Source organism: Alternaria conjuncta (genome assembly GCF_024043145.1).
Source record: "Alternaria conjuncta strain BMP 0040 chromosome Unknown scaffold_12, whole genome shotgun sequence".
NCBI classification, from domain to species: Eukaryota; Fungi; Ascomycota; class Dothideomycetes; order Pleosporales; family Pleosporaceae; genus Alternaria; species Alternaria conjuncta.
In genome coordinates this window covers 890,856-910,295 of record NW_026250101.1, presented here as the reverse complement: position 1 = coordinate 910,295, position 19,440 = coordinate 890,856, and the positions used below count along the sequence as shown (strand labels likewise).

The window sequence follows — 19,440 nt, the reverse complement described above, 5'->3', positions numbered from 1 at the left end:
GACCTTCTTGCTACGGGTTAGGAAGACAGAGACGGATGCTGGTGGCTCGGGTAATTCTTCGTTCACATGGTCTCGTGGCACGCCTGGTGCATGCCCAGCTGGCCTGTCCTTGGCCAGAGCGTGGGTGTTCACGATCGGAGCGGTGGCCGACAAGCTGACCGTTGAGCTGGAGTACTGGCGCATGCTATGTGCATAGCTAGGTCAGCCACACCGAAAATCGGCAATAGCGACCGCGCCGTAGTGAATTGCTGATAGCTGTGATGTCGGAGGTTGTTGCCAGTGTACGCAAGGAATCGTACAAGTAAGCCCAAGAAGGAGTTTGCCGAGGTAGCGCCTTCGGCTTTCACCCGTACCTGGCGGTGTAGTGTCAAACGGCATGTTGAACATTCTAGAAGCTGTGGAATGTATTGCATCTGCATCAAGATGGTATTGATCTAACAATGTTCCTTGTTTGTGTCTTTAAGCCCGTGCAAGCTACATCAAGTAGTCCTGTGTCCATTCGCGGGCTCCTCAATAGTGTCATCCTCCTCTACACCAGTAATTGCTTCCGGTTCTTCACTTCGCGGCTGTACCCGTCCGCCAAAGAATGCGAGAAGCAATAAATCATACGCCGCTTTCAAGCTACCAGCTGCAACAAAAGCGACCCAGAAATGATCGTTCCCAGCAAGTACACCAGTAAGACTTGGTCCACTGCTCTGGGATAGTGTCTTGAGTATATTGACTACGCCCATAACGGCGGTTCGCTCTTCTGGTAAGACCACAATCGAGAGAAAGGCTGATCGAGGGGCCTGATCCATAGAGTTGAGCACAGAGCGACCAACGAGCAGGCAGATGGTTAAAGCTAGTCCCGACGGTACAGGCAGTAGCGCGAGAAATATAGAAGAAGGCAGATGAGTGAAGACCATTGCTTGGATTAAGCCGAGACGTTTGGCTAGACTCGAGGCGAAGACATTTCCAAGTGTCGACACAAACCTGTATGTTCGTAAGCGTGTGGTTTAAGGCATACTTCGATCAGGTTGTGACTTACCATGTTGCAGACATGATGCCACCTAGCTTCCCTTTTGGTAGATCAAATTTACGTTCCATGTAGTAGTTGATCAAGCTAAAGGGGACCATCCCCGAGCCCAAAGAATCGAGGAAGAACAAGCTGCAGAGTTTAATAAGAACAATGCGACTCGACTTGGAGATCTTGCTTAGGGAATGCCAAAACTTCTTAGGCTTTTTGGGGGCTGCGTCTCGAGTTGCAGTATCTCGACTCTCTGTTTCGTCATTGTTCAGCAACGGCTCGGTCTCAACTGATACAGCAGACTTGTTCCGTTCATCGTTCCAGTCGCTGTGCTCGCATCTCTGGCTCAGGAACAGAGTCATCAGCGCCTTGACACACCCGACCCCAGTGTAAATCCAGAAGATGGCGCGATACGCATCCAGATCCGTCCAACCCTCGATAGCCTGCAGGTTGTCGACCGCAACACCACCAACTGCCAACCCCGTTGACGTGCCCAGTACAGCCAAGACGACATACCAAGTGTACACGTCCGACCTCTTGTCCTCGGCTACCAGGTGCGCTAACGTCGACTCCTCCACAGCTCTGAACGGCCCGATCTCGTTCCCACTAGGACTGATGACACCGACGATGGCTGCTAGAAGCAAAGCCACGTAGTTGCTTGTTGTTGCGAAAACAGCGCCGGATATTGCCATGGACACGGCTCCAAGGAGTAATGTCCGGCGCCGGCCTAGCGTATCCGCGACAAGTGTGAGGAGGAGGCTGATGACTACATCTCCGAGCAGCGTCAACGACATGAAGAGTCCGATTTGTTCATCTGAGAATCCTTGCTCTTGGAAAAAGAGTGCGAGGATAAGTGCCACGCTCCCGTATGCAAACAGACGGATGTACCGTGCCAGAATGAGGATGTAGACGTCTTTTCCAGCATGCTTCATTGTCGCGAGTCCCAGTTCGCGGCCGAGCCATTGTGCCGCTTTGACAGGCGCATCACGAACAGACATGCTCCGAGGTTCGGGATAGGGTGGGTATTATGAGCGTGGCGGAGTTGGTACACCTGGACTCTAAGACATTAAGAAGGCCAGAAGTTTTGTAGAAGGAAAAAAGAAGAGAAGAGGCTCTGGTTATGATTGCTTTTCCGAAGCCATGACGGACCGGAGTGTTTAGTGCTGCCTGGAGGCCTGGGGCCTAGTCGAGCTTCGCGTCATACGTCAGCGCCTGCATTTTACCGGATGCGGGAAGGAGCGAAGGGTACTCGGCATCCATACATGTCAAAGGGCGCATCAAGGGCGCAAATCAGTTGTCACAATATCACGCAGAGATCTTGATAAGTAGGACGTTAGCATCGAAGCTGTTGTTGAATCTTATCCATCAGTCGTGTGGTGGCTGAGCTGGCCTCTTCACATCACTAAAGCGCAAGTTTGTGTTTGTGGAACAGGCATCAAAGATCTAGGAGATGAAGTCTGATTGCCCATATTAAAGAACACCTGAGACACCGAAGGGAAGAGACCTAGTGGCCACCACAAATTGTAATGCAGACACCAGCACATCCCAGAAATCCAAACGAGAGCCCCCATTCTATGCGATCGGATGTCGCCATGCTAGCGCACAACTTCGGGATGGAAACGTGGAGATGGTGACGAATGGGAGACATGGCGGTCATGTATCAGTGAGCATTATCGTAGTACTGCACCAACCCTCGCATGGCGTAAAGGCGGGAGCTCAAACACCCACGCCGTGCATTGCTCATCCGTAGACACCGGTCCGTTCTCCGACACATAACAACTCTTCCTCTTTCTCTAGCAGCAACCGCCGCCGGATCCGTTTTGGACACCCTGGCCCTGGCCGATGGGGACTGTGGGCTTGGTGTTGGCGGTTGTGGTACCCATGCGCTCCTTGATCTGGCGGGCCATGGTCAGGAAGGCTTGCTCGACGTTGGTGGCGCTCTTTGCGGAGGTCTCGAGGAAGGGGATGCCGAGGCTGTCTGCGAACTCCTGTTTGAGCTGTTAGATGGTGTGCGTCCTCTGGGGTTAGCGAGATGACGGTACCTTTGCTACGGTGTACTCGACAACCTTCTTGTCCGCCATATCGGACTTGTTGCCGACCAACAGCTTGTTGACGCCCTCGGTTGCGTATCGGTCAATCTCCTGCAGCCACTGCTTTACGTTGTTGAAAGAGTCCATGTCGGTGACATCGTAGACGACGCAGATGCCGTGGGCGCCGCGGTAGTACGAAGATGTGATGGTTCGGAAGCGCTCCTGGCCGGCGGTATCCCACTGTGATGACTGTCAGCACTCACGCCCAGACGCTGCATTCTGCAGTGTACGCACAATCTGTAGCTTCACCGTCTTGCCATCGAGCTCGATTGTTCGGATTTTCTGGGGCTTGTTAGATTATCGCCGACCGGGGCTGCAGGTGCGCGGGACAACGCACAAAGTCGACACCGATGGTCGAGATGTAGCTCTCGGTGTATGTGTCGTCGGCGAAACGGAGGAGCAGGCACGACTTTCCGACACCAGAGTCACCGATGAGGAGGAGCTTGAAGAGGTAGTCGTATCTGTCGAAGCGAGCCGTCAGCGGGAGCCTTGCATGGCACGACGGGCAGCACCAGGGCTGTCGTCGATGACAAAAAGTAACTCTGCGGGTCTTCGCGTTAGCACAGTCGCACCCCCAGATCTGGCGGCGCTGTTCCCCGGCCTGTGGCGGTGGGCGTCGCGCGGAGGTTACGTACCACTCAGGGTTCATGATGGCGGTGTTGCGGGGGTGGAAAGAGGGAAGAGACTAAGAGATGTAAGTTGGGGGTGGTCAGAGGCAGTCGTTGTGGGGTATCGCGGGTCGTCGAGGCGGACGGTGTTAAGTAGAGGGTGATGGGGTGCAATGCGCGGATACCAGATGTGAATAGCTTGGCATTCAGCCAGGCCCAAATCCGTGGTCACAAGTTGCCGTAGCTTGTCGCGCCATCAACATCACATTCACGCCTGCTTATCTGCCGCCTAGCTTTGTCCAGTGAGGCGCCCGCACGCCGTCTGACGTATGACTCTGCTTTGTCTTGTTGCCAGTGCCAGACAGTCGCAGATCACGCATCATCATGTACAGTGCCAGGTGGGTGCCATCAGTGCACCCACGTGACAGCCGCCAGGGTCCACCGCCCCAGTCACCCAGCCATGGCACGCATCACCGCCATCGATTACAAGCAGCTTTCACCCAACTGATCATGGAATGGAGAACGTGTCATTCGTTTGCAGCAGTGTGCGGTCCGTCGTACGTCGTTGCCTTTGACGTAGCCCAACCTGCCAGCTCTAAAGCACCGTAACCCGAAACCCCCATATAGTACAGACATCAGGACAAGTTCATCGCTACATATTACATTATTTTGCCGAAAGCAGGGATCAGTGTTTGGGCCAACCAAAAGGAGAAGACGAGCTTGGGTCCTGTCATGAGCAGCTTGGGCGTCAGTCCCTTGAAGAAGGACGTGGGACCCTCGTGCTTCATCATGTTGGACACGATCCTGAAGCCGCTCTCGGGGTTCTCAAAGTTCCTGTTCTGGATACGCGTCTTGATGACATCGAGAGGAGCAGAGACGACGAGCGATGCGCTGGCTCCGGCGATGGAGGCGACAAAGTTTTGCGACCATGAGGCCGAGTTGTAGTCGGTGAGTTTGTAGAAGTACTCCTTGGCGACAGCGGAACCACCGAAGAGCTGGGCGTGTGTTAGTATTTGAATAGCTGTAAGCAGAGTGGTGTACATACTGCGAATGACCCTGGAGCGTTACGTGCTGCCGTCCATCCCCAACCACGGTACAGCCCGAGCCCTTCGTCGGAGATGATCTTGAACAGCCCACGGCCTCGGAAGGCCTCAGGGTTGGTTTGTCGCTTGATCTTGAGAACGTCCAATGGCAGGAGGACAATCTCACCAATACCGATTATGGAACCGGCAGTCGCGTGCATGATGGCCTTGCCGTTGCCCTTGCCGAATGCGCGGTCGAAGCTGTCACCGTGGTTGTGGGCGAGGTAGTCGCGTACGAAGGGCTGTCCGCCGAACTTGTATACTCGTTGGAGGATCTGTTCCTGTCAGTCCGAGTTCCTGTGTGCTCGCACTTTCCAACGCACCTTGTATGCGGCGGCATATCCGAGACCGGGGAACAGTGAGAGGAATCGCCCAGAGACTGACGCGCCGGCGGCGTCTCTGAAGACGACCTTGTTGAGATGTGCAGCGTTCTCAATCTACATGTGTTCGAGTCAGAGGCCGTCGGGGTATTGTATGGTCCACATGTCGCACCTTGCCAATGTTGCTCATCAACCGCTTCGCCGTCGTGTCGACCGGGTGGAAGACCATGAGTTCTGCGATTCCCGCACATCCTGTGCATGTCAGATATGCTATATTAACTCCAGAACGGCCGATGTACCTGCACCCAGGACCCTAGCTGTGTTGGACTCCCTCTTGTACACCTTTGCGGACGAGTTGGTGCCGGCAGCGACTTGCGCAACCTTTGCGGCGGCTTCGGAAGGTGATGGCGTCATGGTCGAGGATTTCAAGCAGAGCAGAAATGGACAATTGACAGGTGTGAGAGGGAGCAACAGCGCAAGGCAATTGCGGTACCGAGCAGTGAAGAACGGGAGCTAGAGATAAGATGCCCAACGATACCCGCTCTCAAAAAAAGTCGTCGGGGAAGCGAGTTCAACGTCCGGCATCGCCCCGCCAAGCACCACGCCGCTACCACACGCGCCCCCAGACGCGAAACTTTGTCCCTCCATCCCGACACGCACCGGCAGCATCACATCACGCGATTGAGGAGCACTCCGCCTGCTACACGCGAACTCTGCCTCGCGCAGCATAGAAATCTGTCAAGTCGGAAATTTGCAGTCGGCACGTGACGCGCATGATTAAGCCCGAGTCCTCAGATCGTAAGTAATTGACTAACTAGCTAACCATATCATACAAGAAGATTTATACGAAACAATAAACGCCCCTGTTCTACGCGCAATCAAATCCAGAATGAAAGGCTGTGCGCCTATCCTTTCCTCTCTGCAACCAAGCCAGCGAACTCGCCTAGCGACGGTGTCTGCAGAATCTCAAAGATACTGACCTTAGCTTTGACAACGCTACCCAACCAGTTCCGGAAGTCCACAGCAACCAGGGAGTCGACGCCGATGCTTGTGAGCGCATCAGCAGTGTCGATGGCGCTCGTCTCCAGATTGAACAAGTCGGCAACCTTGGCTACTAGCAGGTCTGTGACGACTTCCTTCGCTTTGCTGTCACCCGCCGACAGTGCCGATAACTGAGATATCAATCCATCGATGTTCTTGGAAGACTCAGACTGTCCCTGAGCTGAGGCTTCTGTCGTGGTATCATCGCCCAGTCGAAGGGTTCCCAATCGACGGTCTTTCTTCACCGCTGGATCGTCAACCAACTTGCTGTATCCAGTGATACACGTAATGATCTGACTGTTTTCGGCCCGGCGTCGATTTGGGTTCCTGATTGCATCCTCGAACAGTCGCAATACATGGGCAATCGGAAGACATTTCATGCCAAGGGCCTTCTCCACGCGGTTCTTCACCACATCGCCTCCTTGTGCGACATATCCGACATCGTCAATAGGACCAAGATCGATTGTCACAGCGGGCAGGCCAAGGGCAGTGCGGTAGCGCGCAATCGCGTCCTGGAACGTACCGCCAGCGGTATAGTTGCTCTGTGACACGTTGCCGAGAACTGCAGTGGCGGAAGAGGTCGTGATGAAGAATTGGAGGTCAGGCAGGTTGTTGTGAAGGGCCCACGTACCAGTGACCTTTGGGCCAATGGCCTTCTGCCACTGCTCGAAGGTCATGCTTTCGAAGACAGTGTCATCAAGGATTGCAGCAATCTGAAGAACTCCACGGATCGGAGGTAACTCTGCCTTCACGTCTGCGAGGAGACTACAGACCGCTCCTTCGTCGGCAATGTCGCAGCTGCGAAGATGAACGTTGCAACCGTGCTCTTGCCCTTGTTCAACCAACGCCAACCCTTTCGGGTGAGCGACGGCATTGCGGGAGACGATCAACAGATTCTTGACCCCCTGTTCCAACATCCACGAAGCAGTGGCAAGTCCGATGCCTCCAAGACCTCCGACGATCATGAAGGTAGAATCTGGAGCGTCTAGCCCAAGCGACGTTTCAGCCTTCGGGACGACATGAACCTCGTCACCTGGCTGTGGCAGGATCACAGCACTGCCCATATAGCTCCCACCTCGGACATACTGGAGCGCTTCATGGATCTCGGCCAGCCTGAAAACCTTGATTGGTGTCGCGGGTCTCGCCTCTTTGTGCTGCAACAATTCGATGGAGTTCGCCAATGCCCTGTGGAACATGGCGCCTCTCATCTCGCTGTACTGGAGGGTATCAAGACCAGTCATAGACACTCCGCGGCCAAAGGGCGACATGTCAAGATGCTTTGCCTTCTCGGTATCAGCCTTACCGATCTGCACAAAGCGACCAAATGGTGCAGTGCACTCCCAGGATGCCTTCAGCAACGGCCCAGTAACTGAGCTCAGCGTCACATCAACTCCCTCGCTGTTTGTCTGAGACATGATAGCAGAAACGAGAGAGGCGGCTTCATCCTGCAGGATATGGCTGGGAGCGATGTTGTAATCTTCCAGCAGAACTCGACGCCCTTCGTCTGTTCCGCAAGTGACGAAGATCTCGGCTCCGATGTTCTCCGCCAGTGCAAGAGCAGCCTGGCCCACACCTGCCGTACCAAAGTGTAACAATACTCGCTCATGCTTCTGAAGTCTTGCGATGTCGCGCAAGGCTAAGCAAGCGGTGGAGTATGCATATGGGGTGGACGCGGCTTCCTCCCATGTAAGCTTGTCGGAAACCTTGACGACGTTGGTCCAATGAGCGCGACCGGCGTTGCTGATAGGTCCTTTGAAGATGCCGCACACTCGATCTCCAACGCGAAGTCCAGAGTCTCGTGTGTGCGGGCCAAGGTTCCTGATGATACCGCTGCTCTCATGCGCAACCGACTCGTTGTTTTCACTCGCCCCTACAATGTTCAGCCCAAAGGCTTTCGGTTCGATCTCAACAAATCCACTCGGCAGATCATCCACCGCATCAGATGTATCCACAAAGCAGGACTCTGCGCCAGATGTACCGCTGCCTGGTGGTTGTAGGACGAGTGATTTGCCGGAGTAGCTGAACTCCTGCAGCTGAAGAGGTTTTGCGCCTCCGCTGACAGCCCGATCCTGTTCGAAATCCGGATAGATGCGGGGAACATACAGGTTCTGGTCTTTGGCGGAATATTCCCAATCAATATTGACGTTCTCAGATGTGCTGTAGTCAAAGCTTTGCTTGAACACATGCGCAAGCATCAGGATGGTCTCGGTTGGCAATGATTGTTGGGGTGGCTCGCATGCCAACCGAACATATCGTGTGCTTGGATCTTCGCGTCGTAGAGTTCTCAAGAGACCAGTCACCTGCGCAAAGCGTGGATCTTCATCGTCGACAGCTCCACCAAAGCTCAGCCAAAGAATGCCCTTGGACCGAAGAAGGAGACCTCGGAGCTTTTCAAACGCACCGCGATCCATCGTATCGATGAAAGGTGTGCCATTGTCGAGCGCGATGATGAGCAGACGGTCACTGTCTGCCTCAACTTCATCGAGAGTCTCCACCGAGGGAGCTGAACCAGTAACGTGCTGCACGGCTCCTGACACTTGATCCAGCCAGGCTTGAGGTTCCGAAGCTGACGGTACGACAATGGAAATTGAAGACGGATACAATGGATCCTGGGTTTTGGCGTGCGACAAGATGGTGCTGGTAAACTGGACTTCGGGGTTTTCGCAGTCTCCAATCTCGAACTCGACGCCAGAGAAGCCTGCTGCTTTCAGAGCCTTGTCCCATACCCCGAGGTTGACGTAAGGGCATGTTTGGCGTTCAGGTTCTTCGCTCAACCACCATCTCTCAACGGTTCCAAAGATCAACTGGACGTCGAGCGAATCCTGGCTTCCTTCGAGCAAGACTAGCTGGCCTCCAGGTCGCAGCAGCTTTCTGACGTTCGACAAGGTGCGCTCCAGGCTCGGTGTCGCATGGAGCACATGCGAAGCAACTACAAGATCGTAACTATGTGCTACGAACCCCTGTTCGATCGGATCTTGCTCGATGTCGAGCTTGGAATAGTTCATCTTGTCTTCCCATGTGGCAAACTTGGTCTTTGCTGCGCCAAAGAACCCTGAAGAGATATCCGTAAAGTCGTAATGGCCCAGTAGCGAAGCGCCCAAGTCTTGCTCTGATCGCGCCGCGAAAGCATCCAGAACAACGGACGTTGCTCCGCCAGTTCCGCCACCTATTTCGATGACTTTGGCTCCGGAGTCCACAACAGAGTAAAGCTCGGCAATCTTTCGGAGATGCTTGTAAGAGCCGTTGCAAAGCTGCGGAAGCTGCTCGTAGTAGCGATTCAAGAGTCCGTCTTCCATCATCAACTCCAAGGGTGTCAGCTTGCCTTGCACGATGTCACACAGATGGCTTCCAACGCGCTGGACCAACTCTCCGGACGCGTTGGTTTGGGCCACTCGATCACAGAGCTCCTCGATAGAAGCCTTGTTCCTCGTAGACCATTGATCACTCCCTGACATGAGTGTACCTTTGTCGGCCGTCAGAATGATGGAGTTCATCCACTCGTAGAACCTCTTGTGATACCAAGTCCATTGGTTGTCCGTCTTGGGTCCCAGCTGCTCCAGAGTTCTGGCAATATGGTGGTAAGATATCTCGCGGACGTCCCGTGCAAAGTCGAGTTCAGACTGGGTTAAGGGAATCCTCATCGAGTCTTTGATATCATCTGGGATAGTATAGTGGATGTCGAGTTCCCATCGGCTCTTGGAATGGATCGCGGGATGCGCTGACTTCGCATCTTGCGCACGCGTAGCCGCCTGGGTAACACGCTGGAGACGGAAGTTCTGCATCTCGAACGATCCCGTTTGGTGCGCATCATCTCCTGTGGGAAACACTGAGCCGGTGAAAATTGAACCTTTGGTGCCTGATGACAAGCAGTCCAGGCTTGCGAGCAACCGCTGGTCCGCATGCGTACCGAGCTGGGAAGGCACGATCACCTTCCGGATTGAGCGAGGTATGAACATTGCATCCTTCGTCAGGTCGGCGGGTAGGGTCGCGTAACAGCATTGGAAGATCGAGTCCAGTGTCGTTGGGTGTATTACGTATTGCTGTTCGCGTTCAAAGGCCGCTGGAGCGATAGAGAATTCGGTTTCCGATCGTCCACGAAGAACGCGACTCCCAACAATGTTCTGGAATGTTGGTCCGTGGTGGAAGCCCGAATCTCGCAACCTTTGGTACAGGGTCTCGGGCTCGATCTCCTTGGTGTGCTTTTGGTGAGACAGTGCAGAGCCAAGAGAAGCCCTGGCATCCTCTAGTAAATGCACGCCATGGTCTGGTCTAGCTGTGATGCAGCCCTTGCAGTGCTGTATCCAAGCGTGCTTGGCGCTGACCGACCACAACTCAAATTCGTACCAATCGGCGTTGTCCAGGTCCTTGTCGCTGCAAGGACGGAGCGAGAACTGGATCTCTGTTCCTCTGTTCGAGGCACTCGACGTTTGTGGTATAATGAGAGCATTGATGATGTCCACATCTCGCAAATGATACTGCAACTGAGGTACCTCTTGGTCAGGCTTGCTCTTGAGAAGACGCATTGCTTCGATGGCCATTGACACATATCCTGCGCCAGGAAGGACCACGCTTGATTCCAGTTGATGGTCGACTAGCCAAGGAATGTCATTTGTCCTGAGGAAGTTGCGCCAGGTTGGGGTCAGAGGGTTTGAGCCGGGAATAGCTCTGCCAAGCAACTCATGGGGCTTGAAACGCTTGTATCGGTGTTCTTCGGAAGCTCTCGGCTCGATCTTGTAGGAGGTCTGATGGTTCCAAGGATATTCCGGGAGGTCATGGATATACTTTGACTGGTGTGAGATGTTCGACTGGGGCTTGTTCACAGCTGTGAGGTGGGCAGGGTAGCCTCGCGCCACAAGGGCACAGACGACGTCTTGCACAGTGTCAATCGCATTCAACGGCCGCTTCAGACAAGAAAGGTACGGCATGCGTGTCTCGCCGAGCGTTTGTCTGACGGGACCTGATAAGGTGTCGTGCGCTCCAATTTCCAGGAAGACGGAGACCTGGCGGTTCGGTGTTGGCGCTTCACCCTCAGGCTTTGTCGAATCAAAGATCAACGCTTCCAACGCGTTCGAGAACAAGACGGGACTGGTGAGATTGCGCACCCAGTGTGCGGCCTCAAAAGTGGAACGTGAAGTGACAATGCCACCCGTCACTGGAGATGCAAAAGCGACGTCGAGCTCGCCTTCTGTGATTGGTCCTAGAAGTTCCTCGAGGCAACTCTGGTACTCCTCCGCCATGTGCTCCATATGATGAGAGTGATAGGCGAGAGGGACCTTCAGCTTCCGTGCGAAGACATCGTCCTCTGCCAAACGGTCTGCTACTTCTTCCAGGGCATCCATGTCACCAGAGACCGTCACACTGGACGGGCTGTTGACACAAGCGACAACCACCTTACCATCAGAAGAGAGATCAATCAGGTACTCTCGGACTTCTTCAGCACCGAGACCAACAGCCATCATGCCGCCTGATAGTTTTGTGATCTTCTGGTACTTCTTGGCAAGTCGTCCACGGTGGTATACGACGCCAACAGCTTCCTTGAACGAAAGAACGCCCGCCGCGTATGCTGCCGCAATCTCACCACTCGAGTGACTGACGACAGCGGAAGGAACAACATTCCAGGACCGCAGCAAGTCAACCAAGCACAGCTGAACAACGACACTGAGCGGTTGACTAAGCTCGATCTCCGCGACCTTGGTAGTTTTCGCATCACGCGACAGCTCTTCTCTCAATGACCAAAGCGCACCAAATTCTCGCAAGTGGGCCTCAGCTTGATCGATGGATGAGCTGAACACCTCAGATGAAGTCATGAGCTCGCGGCCCATAGCGTACCATTGCGCACCCTGACCGTTGAAGACATAGCCTATGCGGACTGGCGCAGAAGACGCGCGGGTCGGCTTCAAGCGGCTGTCTTCGAGAGCGTCGGCTAGTTGCTCTAGACTGCGGGCCTTGACGGCGACGGTCCATGGGAACCTCGATCTGCGCTCGGAAAGCGTGTAGGCTAGATCGTTGGGCGCTGGGGCATTACCCTCCTCCAGGGCGTTGCGGATGTACTTTGCTAGGTCTTTGCATCGTGTGACTGCGCCGGCTTCTTCTTTGGCGCTCAACATGTAGACGAGAGACGACGGGTCGGTGGAGCTGTCGGAAGGCTGATCAACCCCATTGCTCGCATGGCCGTTGCTGAGGGCATGGCCATTGGTATTTGGGTGCCCGTTGGTGTCGGCATGTCCATTAGTGCTGGCGTGTCCGTTGGTGCTCGCATGTCCATTGCTGCTCGCATGTCCATTACTGCTCGCATGTCCATTGGCGATCTCGCCGTTGCCATTCTGGAGTGCGAAGCGACGTTGTTCGCCAGGGCTCGGGGGCGCATCGAGGATGACATGTGCATTGGTTCCACCATAACCAAAGTTGTTGACAGATACCCTGAACGGCTTGTCCTTTGGCCATGGCGTCAGCTCTGTCGGTACCTGAAGCTTCCAATCCTCTAGTGGTATGTTCGGATTGGCTTTCTCGAAGGTAGGGTTTGCAGGTATTTGCTTGTGGCGTAGTATGAGAGCTGCTTTGATGACTGCTGCTAGCCCGCTAACAGGTTCAGTGTGGCCGATGTTACTCTTGACAGAGCCGACCCAGATGGGGTCAAACTTCTCTCTTGAGTTACCGAAGGTCAATGCCAAGGCTTCGGCTTCAATAGCGTCACCCCCGGTTCCTGTGCCGTGGGCTTCGACGTAGCCTGTTGACGAGAGGTCGATTCCTGCCCGGTTATAGCATTGCTTGATAAGCTGCTGTTGCGCTTCCATGGAGGGAGATGTGATCGTTCCGGTCCTACCGTCCTGGTTGACAGCGGATTCGCGGATCAAAGCGTGAATGTGGTCGCCATCCCTCGCCGCTGCCGAGTACTTCTTCAACACCAACACGGCCATGCCCTCGCCCCTGCCGTAACCACCGAAACGATGATCCATGGAATAACACTTCCCGTCTTCGTGTAGAAGGCCAAGATTCGAGATGGCGATGTAGAAGTCTTGGTTCAATATTGCGTTGGAGGCTCCAATGATGGAAACTTCTGATTCCTGGTTCCGGATGCTGTTGACACCCATGTGCAGGGCTACTAGACCACCTGAACATCCCGTGTCGACGGTGACACTGGGTCCCATCAGGTTGTAGAAATGTGAAACACGGTTGGCGAACATGGCTGGACCGTTTCCAGTGACGAGAGATGTGGGCATTGAGTCCGCGTCTTTCATCAACATCTCGGCATAGTCTCTGCCGAAGGTTGCAGAATATACGGAGGTGTTCGAGCCGGAAAGCTTCTCGATGGGAAGACCCGCTGTCATTCTGTTAGCTCTGGCAAGACAGCGAGTCAGGGGAATCGGGTTGCTAGCTTACCACTCTCAGTCGCATTGTATACTCCTTCTAACATCAGTCTCAGCTGCGGGTCCATGGACTTTGCGACCTCCGCCGTCAGGTTGAAGAAAGGCGCGTCGAACTCTGTCAAATCGTCCTCGATGAAGAAGCCGCCCTTTACATGAAGCTTCACGTGGATAATCAGCTACTACCCATGGTTTTGAGGTGCTTGAGGACACTTACACTGTCTGTCCGCTGAGAGTCGGGATGCGATGTCTTGCTAATGTCGAAGCGACTCTTGGGAACTGGCGACCAGCAGCTCTCACCGCTGGATAGTGTGTGCCATAGACCATCGAGGTTGGATGCTGACCCTCCGAACTTGCAGCTGATGCCAACTATCGCTATCGCATTCGACAGATCATCGGATTTCGGTTGTGGAGGAGCATCTGAAGGCACGCCGTTCATGTCCGGAATGCCGTTCGTGGGCGTGGTGTCTGTGTAGTAGAGCGGCATTATGAAAAGGCGGTTGTGATGGGTATCGTGGTTGTGAGTATCAATAAGATAACAAAGAGAAGCGTCAAGAGGTAGGCTTAGGCATATATTGCTATTTGTTGCAAAAGGGTAATCAGGCGTGGACGAGCGACTACGTAGGTTCCCGGCTTAAACATCGCTGACCCGCCATCGCGATGCTGTCTTTGCATCGAGTCGAACTCTTTCACAACCCGAAACCATGGATAAAACGTTGCGCGTTCATCGATGACGACACCGGGGTGTTGTTGCTGACCTGGGATAGATCACTGTCACGTGATCGAGTGGACGTCCGGGTAGTTGCAAGTTCTCACAGGTTCCTTCTTGCGGCGCATCATCTGAAAGCTGAACCTAATGTGATACGGCGTTTAGGGCCATCTCTTTAACTGGCCCGGTAGTTTTCATCGTCCCATGGGATATTCGGGATAAATCCGTGAAGTACAGAGCAAGCCGAACGTCATCGGGGCATACCTAGGTACGGGGAATTGGCGACTGTCCTCACCGCGCAAGGGCCAACACCCATAACGTTGGTGATTGTAGTATCTCTCAATCATTACTGGGATTCTCTGGCATTATTTCATCTTACTCTATTGGCGGAGTGTAATCGTTCTATCAAATTTGGTCATACGCAAAAATGAAAGTCGACATTGTCAAAGTACACGAGATCTGGCCCCAGGGCTACGAAAAGTTATCACAACAGTCTGCGAATTTACCAATCTTGGATGCATGGTACGCCTACCGTCGTACGGTACCAACGATATACCTCTTCAAGAAACCGAAGCAGCTGCCGCAAGACCTCGTAGCGCGCCTTACTGCGAGTCTCTCCAAAACACTCGATATCTACCCACGTTTTGTTGGAACTTTGGAAACTGGCGCAACACCAAATGCGGGGCAGGGCGATCAAGAGTACCAGCGAACCACTGTCAGCTGGGGTAGTTCCAGCGACAAGGCGGTATCGTTCATTGAAGCGAGCACGAAGTCGCGCATTCGCAGCTTACTTCCACCTGCTCCTCTGAACGAGTCGACACTCTTATGGGACTACACACCCTCCTCTGTCCGAGCCCTGTTTCCGGCGCCCTCCCCTCAGCCTCCTGGCGTTCAGGTCCAGTTCACGGCGTTCGCATGCGGTGGATTCAGTCTTGGCATCGACTTTGAACATGGCCTGGCTGACGGTTATACAGCGGCAAAGTTCCTAGAAAGCTGGTCGGTGAACTACGGGCAAATGTTCCACGACGAAAACGATAGGCCCCAGAACCCGCCGTCATGGCAGCCAGAGATATTCAGCGAACAACTTGCTGAGATCGACCTAGAGGAACATGGCCCTGCGCTCCTAAAAAAGGCTGAGGAACTTCCCACACGGGGCCCGTATCGCCGTACACTGAAGCCAAATAGCTCAGATGCCACGCAGACCCCAGAACCGGAGACCATATACAACTACCTCTTGCACATACCAGCCACAGAGGTCGAGCACAGGATCAAAGAACTACAGTCTAGAGGTTCAATGCGCCTGACCGATCAGGCAGTGCTGATTGGCTTCTTCTGGGCCTGTCTCAATCGGGCTCGCGGTCGTGTCCAACGGCCACCGGTCGATCTACATCTGTCAAGCAGCTTCCGCTGGCTACTAGGCGTACGCGACGGACTACTGGGGTCCCCATACGTCAACGTCATGATCTCTCCTGATGCCGAGAGCAAGCCCGCCAACGCCACAGATCCCATCAACCTCGCTATGAAGGTCACGGAGACCCTCGGCCAGTACGACGACAACGCAATGCATGCAATCACCTACGACGCGACTTTTAAAGACAGCCCTTCGCGCACCTTTGCGTTTAAAGGTGGTGACGAACACCTTATCTTCAGCTCGGTCGCGCACTTGGGATACGAGAAGTTTCATCTTGGACCGCTCAGCCCGTCCTTTTATATCCCGTCGTGCTCCATACCTAACCTCTTTGTATTGACAGAGGCCGTGCCCAATGGTGAGGCGGTTGGTAATGCTTGGTATAAGAACGGGCTCAACTTGTTCTTGAATGTTGGTGAGGATGTTTTCGAGGCGTTTGCGTCTGATCCGGCGTTGGGGGGTTGCGAAGTGTATCAGGATGTTTGAGGAGGGAATGTCGAAGAGCTGTAGAGCTGTATCGTCTTGTCGTTGGAGCCTATCTCATCTGTTGCCTGGCATAGAGAATTGGGATTAGACAGTAGTAATACCAAGTGTTTGCTGTGTACTGAGCTTTCTTGACGTGCGCACCGCGGAATGAGTGTGAGTTTCCGTGAGGTTGATGAAACTTGTGCACTGAGGCGGCGATGGGGACGCGCCGAGTGACATTTACATCTTCTCCAGTAGTCGCCACAGCATAATGCATCGGCGAGCTGAAGACAGCGGCTGGCGTCAATGGTTGGAAGGTGCGAAGTTGGGTGTTAGAATGTATCCCATAGCACCCATGCCTGCCCAGGGCCCACCCAGCCTGCTCTCGGCAAAGAGCGCCGCCCCACTGAGACTCCAGGCACTCAACTGCCTGGAGCAGCCCCCAGGATGAACCACACCTTCACATTAATACTACACTTGCACACTTGCGCGACTGCTGTCGCATACTTTGCGCATTACTTTGCAATACATTTTGTACGCTCAAATGGCATGCATACCACTTTACATCTGAGTGACATCAGACGGCACTCCAGGGAACCATCCCAAACCTGTCACAATCGTCTCGCATACCAAGCTACAGTTCAGATACATAGACTGAACTAAGACCGCGCCCTATTTCGCTCATAGGTGCGTTCTATTCTTCGCTACATCATCGTGGAGATGCTGTCACCGGCCACAATAGTACTCGAGATCTTTTGACCCGGACAGCAAGAGCGAAATTTGATTCTGCTTAGTGGAGATCTGTTGAGGGAAACATTCGTACGGGGACAATGTTCATTTTACTACTATTTATACAAACAGAACCGGCCTGGTATCAAAACGTGGCTACATCACCAATTCCCGCCATTTCGACTCCCTCCGCCTGGCTCCTCAACACCGCCTGAGGAAACAACGAACAAGGGAATGCATCTCATCTCCACACATACAATCTAGATAAACAGCACGCCGCCCTGTAGTATTCTAACACACCTCCATCTCTTCAAAAGCCTAGTGCAATCCTCACGGTGCGATTGAGGACCTGGATCGCATCTCACTAACACGGACAGTCTCAGCAGCCTCCGGGAAGGCTCTGACCATGCGCTGTAGCACGGTTTCCGTCCAATCGGCCCAACCCTGCTGGCATTCGTCGCACAGAACGACTCCGCCAAAGGTATGGGCCTGCGGGGCACCATATGTCTCACGGTAGCTGCACTTGTTGCACAGACCCAGCTCGGCTTTGTCCAGCATAGGCGCGAGACCGTTGAACAACAAGACCTTCTCGTTGGCGAGAACGTGACGGTACTGCTCGACGCTCATCTTCTCTTGCTCCTTCGCCTTTTTCTGCTCGTCCAGCCTATTCCAGAGCTTGACGTTGCTCCGTGTCTGCTGAATGACGCGCTGGTCCTCGGGTCGGCCTAGAGTCAGACCCTCTTCCACAAAGCGGTATCGTCGCATGATCATGTGGATTGGGCCACCGAAGTAGCGGAGAAAGTTGATGACACACTTCAGCTCGGGTTGTCTCGCCCACGCTACGTCCAAAGCCCAGAGCGCCTCGCGGCACTTGTGGTATGCCAAGACGCGCTTCTCCTCTGGGACATATGCGAAGGTGCTGTTGATCTCTCCCTCAGAACGATGCTTCCAGTAAGAGATACCGTCGTACATGGTGTTACCAATTTCGGCCATGATGTCGAATTGCTCTTCAGTGAACCAGATGTTGTCGAGATCGTTGCAGACTAGCGCTACACCGATGGTGAAGCGGGCGAGCGCGTCGGTATCGCGCATGCGGAAGAATTGCCAAGGGCCCTTTGATAGAGCGACACTGTAACGGCGGAACAGCATAGTGTTTGTCTGGTGGCGAGACTTTTGCGACGACATCAAGAGGAAACAGCGGTACTCGCGGCACATCTCTTCACTGGAAACGGAAATATGTTAGCAGGGAGACTTGCAACGTCGAGGGTGCTTAATGGTGGAAACATACCCTCCTGCTGTTCCTCCGCACAAGGTGTTCAGCACTCCGGTAAGACTGTAGCCAACGACATTGTCGTCGTTGGCAACGTCCATGAGATCACCCTTGAATTCCGCAATGATGCCCATCACGATGATGCGCATGAAGGCAACATATCGGGACCAGTTGGTGTATTCAGGAATAACACAGCGAGTGTATTCCCAAGCCGTTGCGTAGATCTCCTCTTTAACTCGGAACGGAAGGTCGATATCTTTCAAGTCATCCGCGATGTCGGGTGGGTAGTACCAGCGCTCATTGACAACATGGGTTTTGTTATGAGTCGCCTGGTCAGAGTGTTGTTTGGGTTTCTGATCATCGATGGGAAGGAGGTCTTGTTTCCCTTGGGAACGAAATCGCTGTGTTCGAGTTAGCACTGTATTTCATGTTTAGTAATGTTGTGGTGAACGTACCTGCAACATCAAGACCCCGGTCCAAACGATTCCAAAGCCAATGACGTTAGCCAGAACTTTGGTTGGGAAGGCAGACATGGTGATATTGAATAGTTTTATCGATGTAGAGATTGAGTGCTGCGAAGGGTTTAGTGGTGTGAAATTATGATCACTTTGTGGCATACTGCCTTTATACCAGAGTATACCTGGCCAATTTTGGTATCTTCGTGGCATATGTCGTTGTCGATGCACAACTCAATCGCGTACTCATCGTTTCGTCAATCGCCCATCTGCGACTCATGCGCGGGGTCAGATCTGATGGTGAATGACCCGAAACCCAAATCCAACCTTGAATAAGGCCGCGGGATATTATGTCAACCTCTCCCCCGTTATGACGTAGTATCAACCGTTGCATCCGCGCACTCCGGCATCAATCAATTCGGTTCATTGTGATCTACTAAGTTGACGACGTTTTGCTATCAATAGCACAGTTGGTATATGTGCCGTTGACCCTCCTTAGTGTTCTCTGACGCACGTCAATCCACTTCAAAACCACCAAAGAGAATACTGACAAGGAATTCCCAGATTCTTCCACTCAGATTCCTGTCACTTCCATTCTCCTTCGCCAAAGAGCTCTCCACCATAGCATCCTACTCGCGTGATGGCTGTGCTCGAACTCGCCCTCTCGCACAACCCATTTGCGGGGTGGACCATTTTGTTGGTGGTGAGCTACACATGCGCCAACGCATAGGACAAACACTGAATCGTGCCTGAAGATCTTAGTGTCCGGCATAGGGCCAGCTGTTTATCGACAATGGATGCATCCTTTGAGGAAATATCCAGGACCATGGCTCAACAGCGTGTCGAATATCCCGAGCGCAATCGCAGTCTTTCGTGGTGTTCAACACTTGTAC

The 19,440-nt window shown here is 53.6% G+C and overlaps 6 protein-coding genes across 6 annotated transcripts; 1 reads left to right on the top strand and 5 right to left on the bottom strand.

Moving 5' to 3' along the window:
- Positions 1–479: 479 nt before the first annotated feature.
- J4E85_008257 (uncharacterized protein) lies at positions 480–2,004 on the bottom strand (the record flags this gene model as incomplete). The annotated part of the gene is made up of 2 exons (XM_051472483.1): positions 480–972; positions 1,028–2,004. 2 exons carry the CDS (start codon positions 2,002–2,004, stop codon positions 480–482), a joined length of 1,470 nt encoding a protein of 489 aa, XP_051323948.1.
- A 795-nt stretch (positions 2,005–2,799) lies between these two features.
- On the bottom strand, positions 2,800–3,745 carry YPT1 (GTP-binding protein of the rab; the record flags this gene model as incomplete). The annotated part of the gene is made up of 5 exons (XM_051472482.1): positions 2,800–2,994; positions 3,049–3,276; positions 3,331–3,378; positions 3,434–3,584; positions 3,732–3,745. 5 exons carry the CDS (start codon positions 3,743–3,745, stop codon positions 2,800–2,802), a joined length of 636 nt encoding a protein of 211 aa, XP_051323947.1.
- A 618-nt stretch (positions 3,746–4,363) lies between these two features.
- Positions 4,364–5,520, bottom strand: J4E85_008255 (uncharacterized protein; the record flags this gene model as incomplete). The annotated part of the gene is made up of 5 exons (XM_051472481.1): positions 4,364–4,699; positions 4,750–5,061; positions 5,110–5,223; positions 5,279–5,358; positions 5,406–5,520. The coding sequence occupies 5 exons, from the start codon at positions 5,518–5,520 to the stop codon at positions 4,364–4,366; spliced, it is 957 nt and encodes a 318-aa protein (XP_051323946.1).
- Positions 5,521–6,011: 491 nt separating this feature from the next.
- Positions 6,012–13,998, bottom strand: J4E85_008254 (Type I Iterative PKS; the record flags this gene model as incomplete). Its single annotated transcript, XM_051472480.1, has 3 exons — positions 6,012–13,468; positions 13,528–13,672; positions 13,729–13,998. The coding sequence occupies 3 exons, from the start codon at positions 13,996–13,998 to the stop codon at positions 6,012–6,014; spliced, it is 7,872 nt and encodes a 2,623-aa protein (XP_051323945.1).
- Positions 13,999–14,647: 649 nt separating this feature from the next.
- On the top strand, positions 14,648–16,114 carry J4E85_008253 (uncharacterized protein; the record flags this gene model as incomplete). Its single annotated transcript, XM_051472479.1, has 1 exon — positions 14,648–16,114. The coding sequence occupies one exon, from the start codon at positions 14,648–14,650 to the stop codon at positions 16,112–16,114; it is 1,467 nt and encodes a 488-aa protein (XP_051323944.1).
- Positions 16,115–17,152: 1,038 nt separating this feature from the next.
- J4E85_008252 (uncharacterized protein) lies at positions 17,153–18,625 on the bottom strand (the record flags this gene model as incomplete). The annotated part of the gene is made up of 3 exons (XM_051472478.1): positions 17,153–18,044; positions 18,111–18,493; positions 18,548–18,625. 3 exons carry the CDS (start codon positions 18,623–18,625, stop codon positions 17,153–17,155), a joined length of 1,353 nt encoding a protein of 450 aa, XP_051323943.1.
- Between the last annotated feature and the right edge of the window lie 815 nt (positions 18,626–19,440).